Below are 18,078 nucleotides of genomic sequence, written 5' to 3'. Positions count from 1 at the left end.
AAATGTGGATCTCTGTCCCCGCTAGAGATTGCCACCCAGCTCGGAGACAGACACAGCCCACACAGGACAAGCAATTGTCACGTGAAGGCTTGGGCTCCCCAAAGTGGCCAGAGGGGCTGAGAATGCCAGGCCCAGGCAGGGAGAGACCTGGCAAGGCTGAGGACTTTGTCACAGAGGAGGTGACGGGCTGGATCCAGAAAGACGGGCAGAGAGCAGGGCAGACACGGCCTGACATGGCTACCTCAGTGTTATCTTATCTCCCAACCAGATCATAGATGCCCCAGAGAAACTGAGCTTTTCCTCCGTGGCCAGCCTAGAGCCTGCATACAGTCGGTGAATAATAAGCTCCCCTGGAGTGAGAGTGTCCTGCGAGTGCTGCAGAATAAGGGGAGGGAGGGCGTAATTTGCAATTATTGAAACTGTTAATGCTGATGAGGAAACATCTTTTAGGATCTCTTGTTTTTCTCCTCTAAACGTTTCAGGGCCTGTGATCATGAGCTAGAGGTCTCGCGCGCATTGCTTAGATTACTTGTTTTGTGCTCTGCTGTTGATGGTGTTCTTTCTTAAACTCAACACGAGTGTGTTTTAAAAACCAACCTTTATCTCAATCTAGAGTGCCTAAGAGCCACTTCTAAGAAAGGGAGGCTGATTTGCAAGAGAAACTGGCTGAGGAAGAATCTTTCTTTTTTAAATGCTAATAATTTGGTGCGTGCTCCATCTCAGTCATGTCCGACTCTGCAACCCCATGGACTGTAGTCTGCCAGGCTCCTCTGTTCATGGAATTCTCCAGGCAGAAATACTGGAGTGGGTTTCCATTTCCTCCTCCAGGGGATCTTCCCGACGCAGGGATTGAACTCGAGTCTCCCGAGTCTCCAGCATCAGCAGGCAGATTCTTTACCACGGCGACACCTCAGAAGCCCTAATAGTCAGGAGGTGAGATATTGAATTTGGAAACCTGAGGGCTATGGGCAGTAGACTACGGACCCCAGGTGCAAGGAAGCCCCCCGGGATGGGTTTGCACCCGGCATGCAGTGTCCGTTCAAGCGAGGAGTGTGCGGGGACAGACGAGGACGAGGACCGGCCTGTATCCGGATGACAAGGGCTGTCTCCACCTGCAGGCGTGATGGCTGCTTTTTCATGTTCAAAGAGGAAAGGGGAGCACACCCAGAGCCCAGATGAAGTAACTAGAGTGCCCTCCCACACACCTGTCCTCGTGTGACCGAGGTGTGTGGCCCCTTTGCACACGCCCACTGACGGCCTCATCTAGCAGAGGGGTCAGGCTGGCCGCCCGCGGGCACAGAAGTTTGGCTTCTGACCTGCTCGGGTGTGCTCTGACGCATCCCAGCCACCTGCAGGGCTTCTGCTTTCACACCGCCCCCCAGCACCCAGCCAAACGGGGCCTGGGGAGGCTCTGACGGCCTGGGGATCCAGGATGGATGAGTCACACCAGGCTGCCAACTGAGAGGAAGAGTTCCAGTCCCTGGTCTCAGTCCTCATGGGTTTACACATCGACCGGGGCTAAAACTCTCGGGACCTGGCCCAGACACCTCGGGCTCAGGCCAAGGTGCTGCTGCCGGGGAACCACGGCTACTCCGACGTGCATTTTAATCGGCCCTCCTGTTGTGACAGCTGGCATTATACGAAAAATCAAACACGGGGACTCTAAGCTGATACGTGAGTGTGTGCTCACAGTTGCTTCAGTTGTGCCTGACTCTTGGTGACCTGCCAGGCTCTTCTGTCCGTGGGATTCTCTGGGCAAGAATACTGGAGTGGGTTGCCATGCCCTCCTCCAGCGGATCTTCCCCACTCAGGAATCGAACCCATGTCTCTTGGGTCTCCTGCATTGGCAGGTGGATTCTTTACCACTAGCGCCACCTGGGAAGCCCGTAATGGATACACAGAGAACAAACTAGTTAGCAGTGGGGAGAGGGGAAGAGGCAATATAGAGGTTGGGGGAGTGGGAGGTACAAACTATCCAGTGTAAGATGGGCTCAAGGCTGTAATGTATGACACAGGGAACTAGCCAAGATTTTGTAGTAACCTTTAAAAACTGTATAAAAAGTTAAGGGGCTTCCCCGGTGGCTCTGCTGCTGCTAAGTCACTTCAGTCGTGTCCAACTCTGTGCAACCCCATAGACGGCAGCCCACCAGGCTCCCCCGTCCCTGGGATTCTCCAGGAAAGAACACTGGAGTGGGTTGCCATTTCCTTCTCCAGTGCATGAAAGTGAAAAGTGAAAGTGAAGTCGCTCAGTCGTGTCCAACTCCTAGCGACCCCATGGACTGCAGCCTACCAGGCTCCTCCGTCCATGGGATTCTCCAGGCAAGAATCCTGGAGTGGGTGCCCTTGCCTTCTTTGCCTGGTGGCTCAGTGGTAAAGAATCCGCCTGCCAATGCAGGAGACACAGGTTTGATCCCTGATCCAGGAAGATCCCACGTGCCTTGGAACAGCCAACCTGTGCCCTAGCACCCTGCCTCCCACACTCTAGAGTCTGTGCTTCACAGCAAGAGAAGGCACGGTGATGGGCAGCCCGTGCACCGTGAGGAAGAGCAGCCCAGCGCTCACCGCACCTGGAGAGAAGCCTGTGCAGCCGCGAAGACCCAGCATAGCCAAAAATACATACAATTGTTTTTAAAAATTTGTTTTAAATGTTAAAAGCCACAACTCCTCCCCCAACCCCCAAATTGCACAAAAAGTAAAATCTAAAGCATGCAAAGAATGCGTACGTGCTAAGTCACCTGAGTCACATCCCACTCTTCATGATCCCATGGACTGCAGCCTGCCAGGCTCCTCTGTCCATGGGATTCTCCAGGCAAGAACACTGGAGTGGGTTGCCGTGCCCTCCTCCAGGGGATCTTCCCGACCCAGGGATGGAACCTGGGTCTCTTAACGTCTCCTGCATTGCAGGTGGGTTCTTTGCCACCACTGCCACCTGGGGAGCCCATGCTAAGAATAATCACATACAAAATATAAAGTGTAATACATCAAGAAGTGAAACATTCCAAAATCAATAAAAAAATCACAATAAGGAAAAAAACCTCTAAACTGTGTTTTAAAAAGGCTAAAAAAGAGGCTCTAAACTGAGACAAATAACTTGGCTATCCAGGAGCCTCTGAGGTTTGCACACAAAGAGAATGACATTTGAAATGTTTCTTTCTGATCCCCGAGGTTGTCCCACCCTCGCCACCACACCACAGTGAGCTCTGTCTGTCCGTCTCTCCATCTGTCCCCACAAACTGCGTGCGTCTTTCTTCTCCTCCTCTCTCCTGCAGTGCACCGCTCCCCCTCCCGCCCCCGCCCCGGCTGAGACATCCCACTGGTCTCTCAAGTGAGAATCGCTCAGGCGTGTCTGATTCTTTGCGACCCCACGGACCATACAGCCCATGGGATTCTCCAGGCCAGAATACTGGATGGGTAGTCTTTCCCTTCTCCAGGGGATCTTCCCAACCCAGGGATCGAACCCAGGTCTCCCGCACTGCAGGCAGATTCTTTACCAGCTGAGCCACCGGGGAAACCCAAGAATACTGGAGTGGGCAGCCCATCCCTTCTCCAGGGGATCTTTCTGACCCAGGAATCGAATGGGGGTCTCCGGCATTGCAGGTGGATTCTTTACCAACTGAGCTATGAGGGTCTCTCAAGGCCCTGCTCAAATGCCACCTTCTGCCTGAAGTTGTCTCTCATCAGCCTCCTTCCAGAAGGGCCCACATGTGTTGCTTTATGATAGTCACGTTTTGGACACTTTGACGCTTCTAGCTCTCTCATCAGTTGGTCAATACAACGTTTTTAACTTCCTGTGCTGCACCAGGTGCAGAATTAGAGCAAAGATACAAAGAAAACCAAAGATCTAATGTGACAACTGGCTCTGGGTCTCACACCAATTCATATGATTCCTAATAAAAATATTATATAATATTTACATAATAGGTTTGAAAAGTGAAACTGAAGTCACTCAGTCGTGTCCGACTCTTTGCGACCCCATGGACTGTAGCCCACCAGGCTCCTCCATCTGTGGGATCCTCCAGGCAAGAGTACTGGAGTGGGTTGCCATTTCCTTCTCCAGGAGATCTTCCCGACCCAGGGATCGAACTCGGGTTTCCTGCATTGCGGGCAGACGCTTTACCATCTGAGCCACCAGGGGAGCTCCATATAATAGGTTTATATCACATTTATATGTAAATGTTAATTCTATGATGTAGAATAGATATACAGTATATTTTATAATATTTATAATATACTTCTAGTACTTATATTTATTGATGAATATAACCAGGAATTTGCCTGAAACATGCCTGAGTCCTAACCCAGGCGCTCTGATTCACTGGTTCCTGGGTGGGGCCTAGCGATCTGCATTTCCATACAGAGCTGGCAACGCCTGTGGTCTAAGGATCCTGTTTGGAGAAATACAAACCTAGAAGGAGCTGAGCTACTGTGACCTCCCTCCTTCCTCCTGTTCCCCTCTGATTTAGCTCTCTCTCGGCACTGGACACCCTGAGTGATGTTTAATTTTATGTGTTAACTTCGCTGGGCTGCAAATAAAGAGGCTTTTATTTGCTGTTATCTAAGTATATAGACACAGACAGCCCGAAGAGCCATTAAGATTCTTTACTGTCAGTATTAGAATCCAGGTTATTTTTCTCACACTTTTTGTCCCTTCTAGCCTTACGTGATGTGAGTTAACACTGCTTTTATGCCTCATGCGTGTGTGTGCGCTGGGTCACTTCAGTTGTATCTGACTCTGCAACCTTATGAACTGTAGCCCGCCGGGCTCCTCTGTACATGGGATTCTCCAGGCAAGAATACTGGAGCGGGTTGCCATGCCCTCCTCCAGGGGATCTTCTTGACAGAGGGATTGAACCCATGTCTTCTGCTCCCCTTTCCCTACGTGACAGTGCATTGCAGGCAGATTCTTTACCACTGAGCTACTAGGGAAGTCCTTATGCCTCATAGTGAACGTCTATTTTATATAGTTATTTTTTTTTTCCCTTACTTGTATCCACTTTGGTTGTCTCTCTTTAGAACATCTTCTAGAAAATCTGCCTTTTGATGTTTTTTAGGGTCTACTTATACCAATAAGTGATTATGACCTTATAGCTTCTCAGGTGGCTCAGTGGTGAAGAATCCTCCTGCCAATGCAGGAGGTGTGGTTTCAATCACTGATCTGAGAAAGATCCCCTGGAGGAGGAAATGGCAACCCACTCCAGGATTCTTTGCCTAAGAAGACCCTTGGACAGAGGAACCTGGCGGGCTACAGTCCATGGGTTGCAAAAGAGTCAGATATGTCTTAGCAGCTAAACAACAACAATAAACAACTGTTACCTAAGGGTTATTTCCCCAGTTAGATCCATCCATTCATACATAAGTTTATTTTTTCAAGACATTTTACTGAACATGTGTTATGTATAGGACCTTATCCTAGGTGCTAAAGATAGTGATAGCAAAAAATATTGCCTGCTTTTGAGAAGGTCACAGGGTAAGAGATACGCCTGTCATCAACCAGATAAGAGATGTAGATAGTGCTAAACTAAGAGTTTGCTGAGTGTCAAAGAATTGATGCTTTTGAAATGTGGTGTTGGAGAAGACTCTTAAGAGTCCCTTGGACTGCAAGGAGATCCAACCAGTCCATCCTAAAGGAGATCAGTCCTGGGTGTTCATTGGAAGGACTGATGTTGAGGCTGAAACTCCAGTGCTTTGGCCACCTGATGCGAAGAGCTGACTCACTGGAAAAGACCCTAATGCTGGTAAAGATTGAAGGCGGGAGGAGAAGGGGATGACAGAGGATGAGATGGCTGTATGGCATCACTGACTCAGTGGACATGAGTCTGGGTAGACTCCGGGAGTTGGTGATGGACAGGGAGGCCTGGCGTGCTGCAGTCCATGGGGTCGCAAAGAGTCGGACACGACTGAGCGACTGAACTGAACTGAACTGAAGAGTTTGCCTGAGATGTTATGGGGGCCTTAGTGGGAGCACCTCACTGTCAGGGTGGGGCAGGCGTATGGGGCTCAGGGAAGTCTTCCCAGAGGAGGTGGGAGCCCCCCGAACTACATGTGGAAGGAGGGGGACACTGTCACGTAGGGAAAGGGGAGCAGAAGCCCCCGGCGGAGGGCATGGGGGCTTGGCGCTGGTCCTCACTGGTTCTCCGTGCCTGGCTCCGGGCTGTGTGCAGTCTACGCTTATTGGTTTGAAGGGATCTGAAACTGATTTAGAAACTGCAGTTTCACAGTTCTCTAAAAGTCCCACCTGGATGTCTGAAAGAGAAGCGAAAGGATGAGGATCAGGCAAGTTCTATGGCCCATTTGGTGGGGAAATGACTGAAATTTTTGGCCAGCAAGAAGAAGCAAGCTGTCTCAGAGATTTCATTTTTCAGTCACCACCCCCCCCCGCCACGCCCCCCATTCCTCGCATTGACAGGATCCCGAAGAAGGGGGTGAAGAAGTCAGAGAAGGGGCGTGGGCTCCTCTGAAGTTCACTGCTTGTGCTTCCAGAGGAGGCTCTTCACTTCGGGTGTCCACTAACACATCTCCCACCCTTCAGAGTCCAGCTCGTTCTCGGCTGGCGCCCTCTTCCTTTTCCTTTATTAGTTTCACTTGTAACAATCCAACCATTGAAAAGAAGAGCGAGAGTAATTTTTTGTCCTTTGTTTAATGATTCAGAGCCTGGGGTGGAGTGGAGGGTGCCGGGACTCTCTACATCTGTTGTTTGCACAAAGAAGCATCTCTGAAATAAGGGATGATTTGGATCCTGGTGGAGAAATAAGAAAAACAGTCAAATTACCTCTCAGGAAAAAAAAAAACAAACCAAGGGAGATTTTACCTAACTTGCCAATATTCAAAAGAGAAAGACCAAAGGTAAATGTTCCAAGGACTGCTTAAAAGGTGTAGCAACTAATTATGTTTCGTACACGTTCAATTTTTATGTGCTTTACTGTTGCTCTCAGTTGTTCTGTCCGACTCTTTGTGACCCCATGGACTGCAGCACGCCAGGCCTCCCTGTCCATCACCAACTCCCAGAGTTTTCTCAGACTCACGCCCATCGAGTCGGTGATGCCATCCAACCATCTCATCCTCTGTCATCCCCTTCTCCTCCTTCCCTCAATCTTTCCCAGTATCAGGGTCTTTTGCAATGAGTCAGCTCTTCACATCAGGTGGCCAATGTATTGGAGCTTCAGCTTCAGCATTTACTAGTGCTTTACTAGTCGGGAGAAACAGAGGTCAGAGTATCTTTTGGGGGAAAAAGAATCCACGTTATAAAAGGCCTGGTTTAGTTTTTCCTTGCTAGGCACGAGGTTCCTATCACCCTGTCACTGAGTCAACCTTTATCCCTGTGTGCCGGTGTGAACAGAAGTCTACTCCTCTGGTCATGAGAAGATCAGGAGGCCTGTACTCTTGTCTTCTTGCCTTCGCAGAGCTGCCAACGGGCCACTAGAGAGGTGAGGGCAGGGGTGGTGAAGAATTCAGGTGGAAAGCTCACGAAAACCACAGCGACAGGAGACGCTTACTCCAAGTAAAACGTGGTCCCATGCTCCTAATAATTAAAAAGCAATAGTCTTAGAGGTTTTGCGGTTGTTGTTTTTAAAAGAAAGATGTAACCCTATTTATAGCATTTGTTGTTGTTGTTCAGTCACTCAGTTGTGTCTGGTTCTTTGCGACCCCATGGACTGTAGCACGCCAGGCCTCCCTGTCCTTCACTATCTCCCAGAGCTTGCTCAAACTCAGGTCCATTGAGTCGGTGATGCCATCCAATCATCTCATCCTCTGTCCTCCCCTTCTCCTCCTGCCTTCCATCTTTCCCAGCATCAGGATCTTTTTCAATGAGTCAGTTCTTTGCATCAAGTGGTCAGACTATTGGAGCTTCAGCTTTAGCATCAGTCTTTCCAATGAATATTCAGGGTTGATTTCCTTTAGGATGGACTGGTTTGATTTCCTTGCAGTCCAAGGGACTCTTGAGTCTTCTCCAGCACCACAGTTCAAAAGCAACTGCTCTTCGGCACTCAGCCTTCTTTATGGTCTAATTTTCACATCTGTACATTTACAATATAGCTTGGCACAAACATTCTTTTTTTATTATCTTGCCACAGAACCATAAAATTTACTTTCTGCTAATACATTAGCCTTGATAAGATGCTAAGGCATTATAATGATACCTTTAACACTGATACATACATATAGATACACAGACAGATACATAAAGATACACAGACCTATCCCTATGTTGGTGGGGACAACAGGATGAGATTGTTGGATGGTGTCATTGACTTGATGGACATGAGTTTGGGCAAGATCTGGGAGTTGGTGATGGACAGGGAAGCCTGGTGTGATGCAGTCCATGGGGTCACAAAGAGCCGGACAAGACTGAGCGACTGAACTGGACTGATGTTGGTTCAGACTTCATCATAGTGGTAGCATGTATCAGAGTAGGGCCTGAAACTAGTGGTGAGTGAAGTTCACAGTGTTCTGTAGCTTAACCTAAATTGGTCTTTTTGTTAGAGCTTTAATCTGGGCTTTTGGAATTCACTTTAAAGTAAAGAAACTTAATAAGGGTTCTGTGAATGTAGTCTTGAGGACAGAGTGAGACACAATTCTCTGAAGATTTTATTGTCATTGTTTTTAAGAACATGGTTAAAGGCAATGTGGTCAGCTATGTGCTAAACAGTGATAAATGTAGAAACAAAAACCTAACGATGATCACAGTTCATTAATGTTAAAGAAACCCTACTTCCTGAAGGCAACAGTATTTCCTGAGTTTCTCCAGTGTTTGAGGCACCGAACAAAGCCTCGGTACCCTCCCTCCAGGACTGTTCCAGGGGTGGTCAGGGGTCAGTGGTGGATGACAGAAGGGGTCTGTCCTGAAGGAGTGGACACCCCAGCAGGAAAGGAGGGCTGAGGGCTGTGAGGGTCTGGATGTGGACAGAAAATCATGCACTTTAATTGAATATGTAGTACAAATTAAGTAAGGCTCACATACGTGAAGCCTTAACCTAATCAGTTAAATGTAAATTTGTTCGGTTCCTGCTGAAACAGTACCCTCAGGCTCCAGTGGCAAAAAAACATCAATAGAGAAAAGGAGAGGGTCTGTTTGACTGTATTAATATGTAAAACTCCTAATACGTCTTCCAAGAAAGATTCTGGCTTGGAAGATTGTAAAGGAAGATTAGAAAACTAGAATTACAGAAAGCTAGGCAATACTTTTCCGAGCTTCCTTCTACACACTGGCCTTGAATTAGTGTGAAAATAATAGCTTCTGTGAAGATAAAATCAGTTTGCCCCCTTGGAACAAATATTTTTAAATCACCATTTGGACGGATGCAGATTCTCAGCCTGTAGGAAGGCCCTCGTCACCAGGGAAGAGGTGGCCTCCTAAGAAGAAAGGCTGGAAGGGGACGAGTGGGAAGGGCCGGCCAGGTGAAAGGGTGGCGGAACGGGACCTCCGTTTGCACAATCTGAGAAGCAGGACCACGTCTCAAGCGTTTGAAGAACTCAAAAGGGTCCGGCAAGGACTTTATTGTGACAGCAACGAAATGGCAATAAAATAAATCTGATAAGAGTGATAGGGCTCCCCTGGTGGCTCAGATGGCAAAAAACTTGCCTGCAAATGCAGGAGACTCGGGTTCCATCCCTGGTCAGGAAGATCCCCTGGAGAAGGAAATGGCAACCCGCCCCTGTATCCTTGCCTAGGAAATCCCATGGACACAGGGGCCTGGCGGGCCACAGTTCACGGGGTTGCAAAGAGTCGGATGCGACTTAGTGATTAAACAACGACAAAGAGTGATGCACTTAGATCGAGATTCAGAAAGGTTTTGGTGGCTGCAAGTGAGAACACAGGGGTTGGGGAGTGAGCATGCTAACGCCGGGAGGGCTCTCATGGTTATCTAGGGGGGATGCCACCGTGGGCTGAGCTACTGAGGCTGGAGAGAAGCGAATGGATTCCAGAGGGAGGGGGAGTGTGATGGGACCTGGCCCATGAGTCAGGGGCTGCGTGGGTGGTGGTTCAGATACTGACCAGGAGAAGGGTGCTGCAGATCGTCAGGTCAGAGAGCCCAGGCAAGGAGCAGGAGTGAGGCTGGGGTGGGGAAGAGGGAGATGAACTCAGATCCTGAAACCTGGAACACTGAACTGCAGAAATGAAGTGACCTAAGATGGGAGGAGAACATGAGTAACACCAAGGGCTGATCAGTTCAGTTCAGTTCAGTTTAGTCGTGTCCGACTTTTTGCGACCCTGTGGACTCAGGACTCCCTGTCCGTCACCAATTTATGGAGTTTACTCAAACTCACGTCCATGGAGTTGGTGATGCTATCCAACCATCTCAAGGGCTGATACAGAAAAAATACCCAGCACTTAAATTGAACATGCAGTATATTAGTTCACTTAGGTTTCTACATGCTTTCCATGAGAAGTGTAAATTTGTTTGATGTCTGCTAAAAGAGTACCCTCAAGTGCTGGGCTGTATATTGAATATTATAGGTTTACAAGCCGAGAGACCTGAGGACAGGCCCCAGGCTGTCTTCAGGAATTATTTGTGAACCGTGACTGATGCAAAATATTAAAACACCTTTTAAAAAATATTATTTGGCTGCACCAAATAAACAGGGGTAGCATGTAGCACACAGGATCTTTAGTTGCAGCACGCGGGCTCTATTGCCCTGACCAGGGATGGAACCTGAATCCCCTGCATTGGGAGCACAGAATCTTAACCACTGGACCAACAGGGAAGTCCCTCAAAATATTAAAATACTTAAAAGTTCATTAGTGAGGATAAAGTTCAGTGATTTGGTCATATCACTATTTCAAAAGAAAATCTGAAATTCAATAAATAATAGTGTATCAGTTTTCTTTTGAAATAGTGGTATTTTTACCAAGTCATTTTATTCAGACCCATCTGTGTAAAACAGCATCATCCCCTTCAAGCTCCTCCCAGTTTACTTTTCTCCATGCCAGTTATCACTGATATGCTAAGTATTTACTTGTTTATTTGTTTTTATTCTGTCTCTTGTTCCCATCCCCTTACTCAACTACGAAGGGAACTATACAGGAAAAGACTTTGTGTTGCTTACCACTATATCCCCAGCATCTAGCTTAGTTCCTGGCACACATGCATTTAATAAGTACTTGTTGAATGGTGTTGAATAAATACAATGAATTTCAATTTGGAAATTCAGCACTATCAGGTCATATAATAATAGACTATCTTAATAGAGCACATTAATAATTCTAAAATTAAAATTATTAAAAAGCAGAGACATCACTTTGCCCACAAAGTCCATATAGTCAAAGCTATGGTTTTTTCAAAGCTCTCTCATGAATGTGAGAGTTGGACCATAAAGAAGGCTGAGTGCTGAAGAACTGATGCTTTTAAACTGTGGTTTGGAGAAGACTCTTGAGAATCCCTTGGAGTGCAAGATCAAACCAGTCAGTGCTAAAGGAAATCAACCCTGAATATACATCTGAAGGCCTGAGACTGAAGCTGAAGTTCCAATACTTTGGCCACCCCATGCAAAGAGCCAACTCACTGGAAAAGACCCTGATTCTGGGACAGAGGGTGAAATGGTTGGATGGCATCACCGACTCAATGGACATGAGTCTGAGCAAACTCTGGGAGACGGTGAAGGACAGAGGAGCCTGGCGTGCTGCAGTCCATGGGGTCACAGAGTCAGACACAACTGAGTGAGTGAACAACGACAAAACAGAGGATATAGACTGAAAAAGTTCTTAAACTACAGAGAAATTTCTGTAAAGTACTGCGTGCACAATAGCTAATTTCACATATGCATGTGAAATGCACGAATATGTATATACAATATAACGAACTTTTGAATGTGATACAGCTATCTGGCCTTTAATTATATCTAAAATTTTTCATCTTGGCCACTCTTCTTACCAACATTTAATCACTAAGTGTATCTTACATAGTCAAGCACCACCAAACGAGCTTCTGAACACCAACGCATTTGAATGAATAGACACTGTACTTAATTTTCAATTATGCTCTTTTTGAGTTAAGTCTGAACTTCACCTCTAGGGACATTTATTTTGTCAAGCCATGCAACTTAAAACGGTGAACCCTGACATGCTCTGTGAGTAAAAGATGCGGTGGAATTTCAGCAGTTGTTTCTTTGACTCTGAAATCATCTTTGGAATATCTCTTTCTCCCTCGGTGTAGGAGCACTGCAACCCGAGTGTCTGCAAGATCCATACTCTCTTCCTGTGATCCTGCGGTCAGGTTAGATAAGCATTCTTTCCCGCCCAGTAGAGAGCGGAGCGACTTGAATGTTCTGTGTTTCCAGAGTCTTGTCTGTACTCAAGACGGCGCTTTTAAAAGCGAAGCGCTCCCCCAGACCCCTCCCAAGGGCCCCAAAGCGCCCGCGCGTGAAAGACCAGCGTTACATCCATCCATCCCTGTCTCTGGACGACGGCCTGTCCGTTTGGCCACGATCCCCTTGCTGAAGTTTACAAAGCACGGGAACGTCGGGAACCGCCGCCTCGCCGAGGCCGCGCCGCCCTGCACGGGGTGCACGCCCAGCGCTGACCGACCACCTGGGTGCACCGGCGCGCACCGCCCGCCGCACACGGCCCCGCTGCGCGAAGCCAGACGGCGCCGCCGCGCCCCCGGCCGGCCCGCCCGCGCCCGCAGCCCTGCCCCGGGCTCCCGCCCTCCCGCGCAGGGCCGCTCCCGCCGCCACCGCCTCCGCCGCCCGGGGAAGCGCGTCCCTCGCCGCCCGCCGCCCGCGGAAGCGTGTCCCTCGCCGCCCGCCGCCCGCGGAAGCGTGTCCCTCGCCGCCCGCCGTAGCCCGGCGCTGGCCGGCCGCCGTCTCCAAGATGGCCGCGGCGCGAGCGGCTCCCGCGGCGGGCTAGCGCGGCGGGGGCGGAGCCGAGCCCCTCCCGCACCCCCGGGGCGCCCCGGGCCCCCCGCGCCTGCCTGCCGCTCGCTGCCCGCCGCGGCCATGCGGGGCCCCGCGCACGGATGAGAGAATCCGCCGCCGCCGCCGCGCCGGTGCCGCCGCCCGCCTGCGCCGTCACCTCAGCCGCCATGGAGGAGCCGCCGCCGCCTCCGCCGCCAGAGCCCGAGCCCGAGCGCTGCCGGGCGGCGAGGTGAGCGCGGCGGGCCCGGCGCCCAGAGCGGGGCGCGCCCCGGCCTGAGGGGGGCGTGGGGGTATCGGGGTGAGGGAGGGGGGAGTCCTCTGCTTCCCGCCAGGTGCTGCGGGAGCATCCAGGCGGCCGCCGGGGCGCAGCCCGGGGCGGTACCCGGTGCGGGCGGGCAGAGCGGCCGAGTCGCGCGGCCGGGGCGCCGCGGGGTCCGCACGAGCGCCTAGCCCGCCGGCCTTGCTGCGGCTTCCCCTGCTCGCGGGGGGCGCGCTGGAGACTCCCCCACCTCCTGCCCTGCGCTGCAGCCGCGACCCTCGTCTCCAGCGAAAACGCTGCCTCCCCTGCGCCCCTCTCCGAGGCAAGGTGGACGCGCGCGAAGCAGATACACGCTGGTCGTGTCCGTTCTTCTCCTGCCTCGGTGTTTGTCCACCCCCGCACCCCCATCCCCGAGGGTGCCTGCTGAGAAACTGCATTGAGGTTCTGCAAACAGGTTGCTTTCTCTTTTCGAGGGCTCTCCCCACCCCTCCTTCCCGGCCTTCGGTAGGAGCCCGGTGCAGAAGGTTGCTCGCACGTGCATATCAAGTAAAGGACCGATTTGTGCACAATTTGGCTCCCCCACCACCACCCCCGCGGGAAAGCTCTAAGATGGAACTTTGCTACCCAAAGCGTGCCTGTGGCGTTCGGTTCCCCTAGGGACTCCGTTCCGCAATGTTTACGCCGATTTAGTGACTGGGAGACGGAAACGCACCATAAACGAGGAGCTCTCCGCCCTTCTTGCGTGCCTCTGTTTGTCTGTTCAAATGCCCTTTTATCCCCCTGTCCTCTGCATCGCCCCGTATAAACTTGCAGACTGCTGCCCCCTGTCCCCGTAAGGAAAATAACTTCCACATCTGCTCCTGCATCTTAACTGTCTTGCTGTATAGTTGCAGGAATAAGGGAGTTAAGTGTCCTTTTTCCTCCTTAAAGAAGTTTTAAAAGCCCGTAGCTGTAGTTTGAACCGAATACAGAAACCACATTCGTGCCTGTTATGACCCAGTCGGCCCAAACAGATTTGCTTTTTTATAAGCTGTGAAGAAAGTCGTTCTTCATTTTCCTTCATTCCAAACTCCTGAGATACTCTGGTGAACTTTTAGGGGAACAGCTTCTCTAAGTCGTGGTATGTGGTGCAATGAGAATTCGTTTTGGTCCTTTGGACTGTATCTAACATTTTTAGAGCTTTTGTCAGAAAGTTTGTGCATTTGTTAGTTGAGTCATTCTTGAGTATTTTGACGCCTGTAAGTTTCTCTTTAAAAATAATAGCGAGCACTTATCGCTTGAAACGTGCCCTTTCTTTTGCTTATGTTAACCCTTTAATCTTGACCAACAGCCTTACAAGGTATGTCCTACTACTGTCTTTTTTCAAGATGAGGAAACTGAGGCACAGCGTTAATTGTTTTGTCCAGGGTTTCACAGCTAGTGCCCAGCTCAGGTCTGGCTGTACTTTCTCTGACTCTGATCCCCATAAAAAGGAGATGTGATTTCATGATACAAATGAGCAGATCAGAAGTTGTAAGTCTATGCAGCTGTACTCTGGGAAAAGATGGATGTGAGCATTCTTAGGAACAGAGAGAATTGAAAATGTGCTGTTAAAAATGACTTTCTATAACGATGAAAAGAAACCTTGAGTTTTCGGCCAGGTTTCTGTCTTTGTTATAGTAGAAATAGGTCAGGATAATGGGCTTCATCCAACTTTAAGTGAACAGCAGTGCACGGAACAAGCAGATCTTAGAAATATTTTTCTTAGCAACATTGCAGTTAATTTTGCAATAGCAAATCTGTAAAACATTACTTGATGGAGCTGTTATTTTCTCTTCTGTACATCCTCATTGTTACCACCACCTCGTCAATGTGCTGAGCGGACCTCTGACCAGCTTTCTGTAGATCATTAGTAGGAGATGCTTCAGGGCTTCTGCAGTTGTTTATTTGAATTTCTTCTGTTTGTGTGTAACCATTTCAGAGAAGCTTGGTGTGCATTACTTTCAAATAACGCTGGATGCCACACTTGGCCACACTGGGGACCAGTAACATGCCTTGTGCTTCTAGGTTAACTGGTTTGCGGACGGACCAGAGTAAAGCTCCCCGCCTCCCCACCGCCGTCTGCCATCCTTGTTCACGTCGTTCATGGTGGTGTGTCATTGATCAGGAAGGTGGATCTAACGCACAGGTCTCTAGTGGAAAGCAGGCCCGCACACGTTGGCCAGGCCTGCAGTGTGGCAGGTGCCAGCGAAGCACATCTGCTCCGCGCCTGCTGACGCCAGAGTTATGCAATGACCGGGGAGCGCAAGACAGGTTGAGAGGTGATCATGCGCTTACAGTTTTACTGCCTGTTGTCACTCGTGGATACCTCTTGTCCTTGTTTTTGATAAATAATTCATGATAAGGATAGAGCAGTTGTTATTGTTAGTGATTAAACTTAGGAATACGTAAGCATTTCTGAGCAATTTCTTTTTTAAGCTTCTGGGTCAGTTGTAGGAGGATCCCGAAATTATCAGGAGAGCTATTAAAACCGATCTGGAACAGTTTACTTTTGTGATTTCTTGAATCGGCACTTTAAAAAGCCCTAAAAGCTGATTGGGGAGGACTCCTATCTCCTGTAAGCTTTCATGAAAATATTTATGTTAAAAATAGCCCCATTGTTCTTGTTTACTGACTGTGTAAAGTACAGGTTACTTGAAATAACTTTTTGAAACCAGTGACTTTACTGTGATATAATTCTTATAAGTTTATTTGGAAAAAACAGGTTTCGCTGCTAAAAAAAAAAGTCCTTGACTATGCTGTGACTCCTAGGTGATTTGATCCCTGTCTCGCTCCCTCACTGTGCCCTTGGAGCCTGCTTGTTTCTGTCCCGACACGGGATGTCCCTCACCTATGTGTTCTCCCTGGGGGAGTCCACCTCTGCAGGCTCTCCCGGCTCCATCAGTGATGGGCGTGGTGTGAGACCCTTACAGGGGGCGCTAACCACTGACCGGGTGGCTTTGGGCAGAGAAGCAGTGACCGCAAGCAGCAGCAAAGGGCTCCAGCGAGGCAGAAGCTCCCCCTTCATGCTCTAAAATGGGGACGGCCGTCTCTCAGGAAGGACTTTGTGGTTCCCTTTAATTGTCATGTTGTCAGGAGTGGCTTCTGCTGCCTTCATCTGTGTTCTCTGGGTTTCTTGTAAACCTTGTTCTGAGCCCTGCTGAAATAGGGGGATATAAAGTCTTGATTGCTTACTGGATACATTTGCCTTAATAACTTCCTGTTACTTCATAATTCCTCATTCCTCAGAGATTATCGTTTTTCACTCATAGCAGTCTGTTGTTTCAGCCTTCTCGTTTGACCAGGTGGTTTGTATTCTTTTTAAAGACACTTTGATGCCACCAGCGGGCAGGCCATTGGAAATGATTTCTTAGAGGAGGAGTGGAGGAGAGGTTAGAAAGGGAGTTTGGCCAGGGACTGCCATGGGTCTTTAAAAGCTGGCCTTCCTTGGGCAGGATAAGGTAAGCAAGGTCCAGGCACGGAGCTTCAGCTCCCGCCTGGCTTCATCTGTGCCTGGCGGGTCAGTGTACCCTCTTGCCAAAGTATAATTAAGAGATTGACTGGTCAGCATGATGTCAGCAAGGGAAATTAGTGGAATGATCTTCGCGACTGAGGTTACCACACCAAGCTGGCTTGCACCCCTGTTAGGCATGGACCCTGCTCCCAGGATGATAGGCATGTGAGAGTCTCACTCTTAGGCTTTCATTTCCCTGGACTGCGCACGCGCTGCTCTTTTCCCCTCATTAGTTACTCAGTCACTCAGTTGTGTCTGGCTCTTTGCAGCCCCATGGACTGCAGCACACCAGGCCTCCCTGTCCTTCACCATCTCCCAGAGTTTGCTCAAACTCATGTCCATTGAGTTGGTGATGCCATCCAACCATCTCATTCTCTGTCATCCCCTTCTCCTCCTGCCCTCAATCTTTCCCAGCATCAGGGTCTTTTCCAGCGAGTCAGCTCTTGGCATCAGGTGGCCAAAGTATTGGAGCTTCAGCATCAGCATCCGTTCTTCCAGTGAATATTCAGGGTTGATTTCCTTTAGGATGGACTGGTTGGATCTCACTGCTGTCCAGGGGACTCATTGATCACTAACTTCCCTCAGTTGGTTAAGTTATACTGTGTTTGTTTTTAACCTTTAGTCTTCCTTTAATTAGATTATGACAAGCCTTGCTTTTCCTGCTTCACCTTGAGGTATATTGTATCCTTGTCCCTTAAAGACAAAGGTTTAAAAAAACCGTCAGTGGTAGACTTTTGCTAATGGTAAGCCTCAGAGGATCACCTACCTTCTCCACGCTTGCCATAATCCACTCCTCTGACCCCGCCCCCCCCAGTCCTTTGGCTAGTTTCTGGAAGAGGTGTGGCAAAGATGTCACTGACTGTTGGTGCTTTCCTAAAATGCTTTTTGTCTCTTTTGAGTATTGTGTTCAAAAAAGATCATGATGGCATGTGGTTTTTCTGGATTTAAGTCATAAAATTAAATGTAAAAAACTTATTAGACCCACATAAAAAAATTCTGTGCAGCTGTTACTAAAAAACCATGTTTTTAAGACGTATTCAGTGACACGAGCAAATGCTTGTGTATAATTCCTACTAGATAAGTCTTCACACCAGTGGGACCTGCTAGCCCGTTGTTGAAAAGATGCTCCGGCACTTCTGTTTGTCCACACCCTCTGCTGTGTTCAGTGAGAGGGCAGAGCACGAGGCAGCAGGAGCGGGATGTGGCAGCCAGCCCGTGAGGTGTCTGCTCAGATCACTCACATTTCCCCACCAGCTCTGCCTGTCCGCCCTGTCTTCCCTCCCCGAGTGACCCGTGGCACAGACGGAGCTGCCCTCGTCCTCCACTTGCCTGGCTGTAGGGATGGCGCTTGATGAGACCTTGGCCCCTGGAACTCTTTCCTAGGATTTTTCAGATGGAAGCTGGAGGACAGAAAAGCTCTTTATAGTAACTGAAA

The 18,078-nt window shown here is 49.3% G+C and overlaps 1 protein-coding gene across 6 annotated transcripts in view; it reads left to right on the top strand.

Moving 5' to 3' along the window:
* Positions 1-18,078, top strand: part of MAP3K4 (mitogen-activated protein kinase kinase kinase 4) — a 136,090-nt gene that overhangs the window by 22,719 nt on the left and 95,293 nt on the right. The window contains exon 1 of one of the 6 annotated variants that reach the window (XM_070461738.1): positions 12,786-13,081. The exons of the other annotated variants lie outside the window; for them this stretch is intronic. Coding sequence (XP_070317839.1) covers positions 12,954-13,081 — 128 coding nt within the window. The 5' untranslated portion in view covers positions 12,786-12,953. Of the gene's footprint in view, positions 1-12,785; positions 13,082-18,078 lie in introns of those variants that run through there. 6 annotated transcript variants of the gene reach the window in all.

The sequence above is a fragment of the Odocoileus virginianus genome, chromosome 34, assembly GCF_023699985.2.
Source record: "Odocoileus virginianus isolate 20LAN1187 ecotype Illinois chromosome 34, Ovbor_1.2, whole genome shotgun sequence".
Taxonomy (NCBI): Eukaryota; Metazoa; Chordata; class Mammalia; order Artiodactyla; family Cervidae; genus Odocoileus; species Odocoileus virginianus.
The sequence above is the reverse complement of the archived record's forward strand: the minus strand, read 5'-3'. Positions and strand labels throughout refer to the sequence as shown.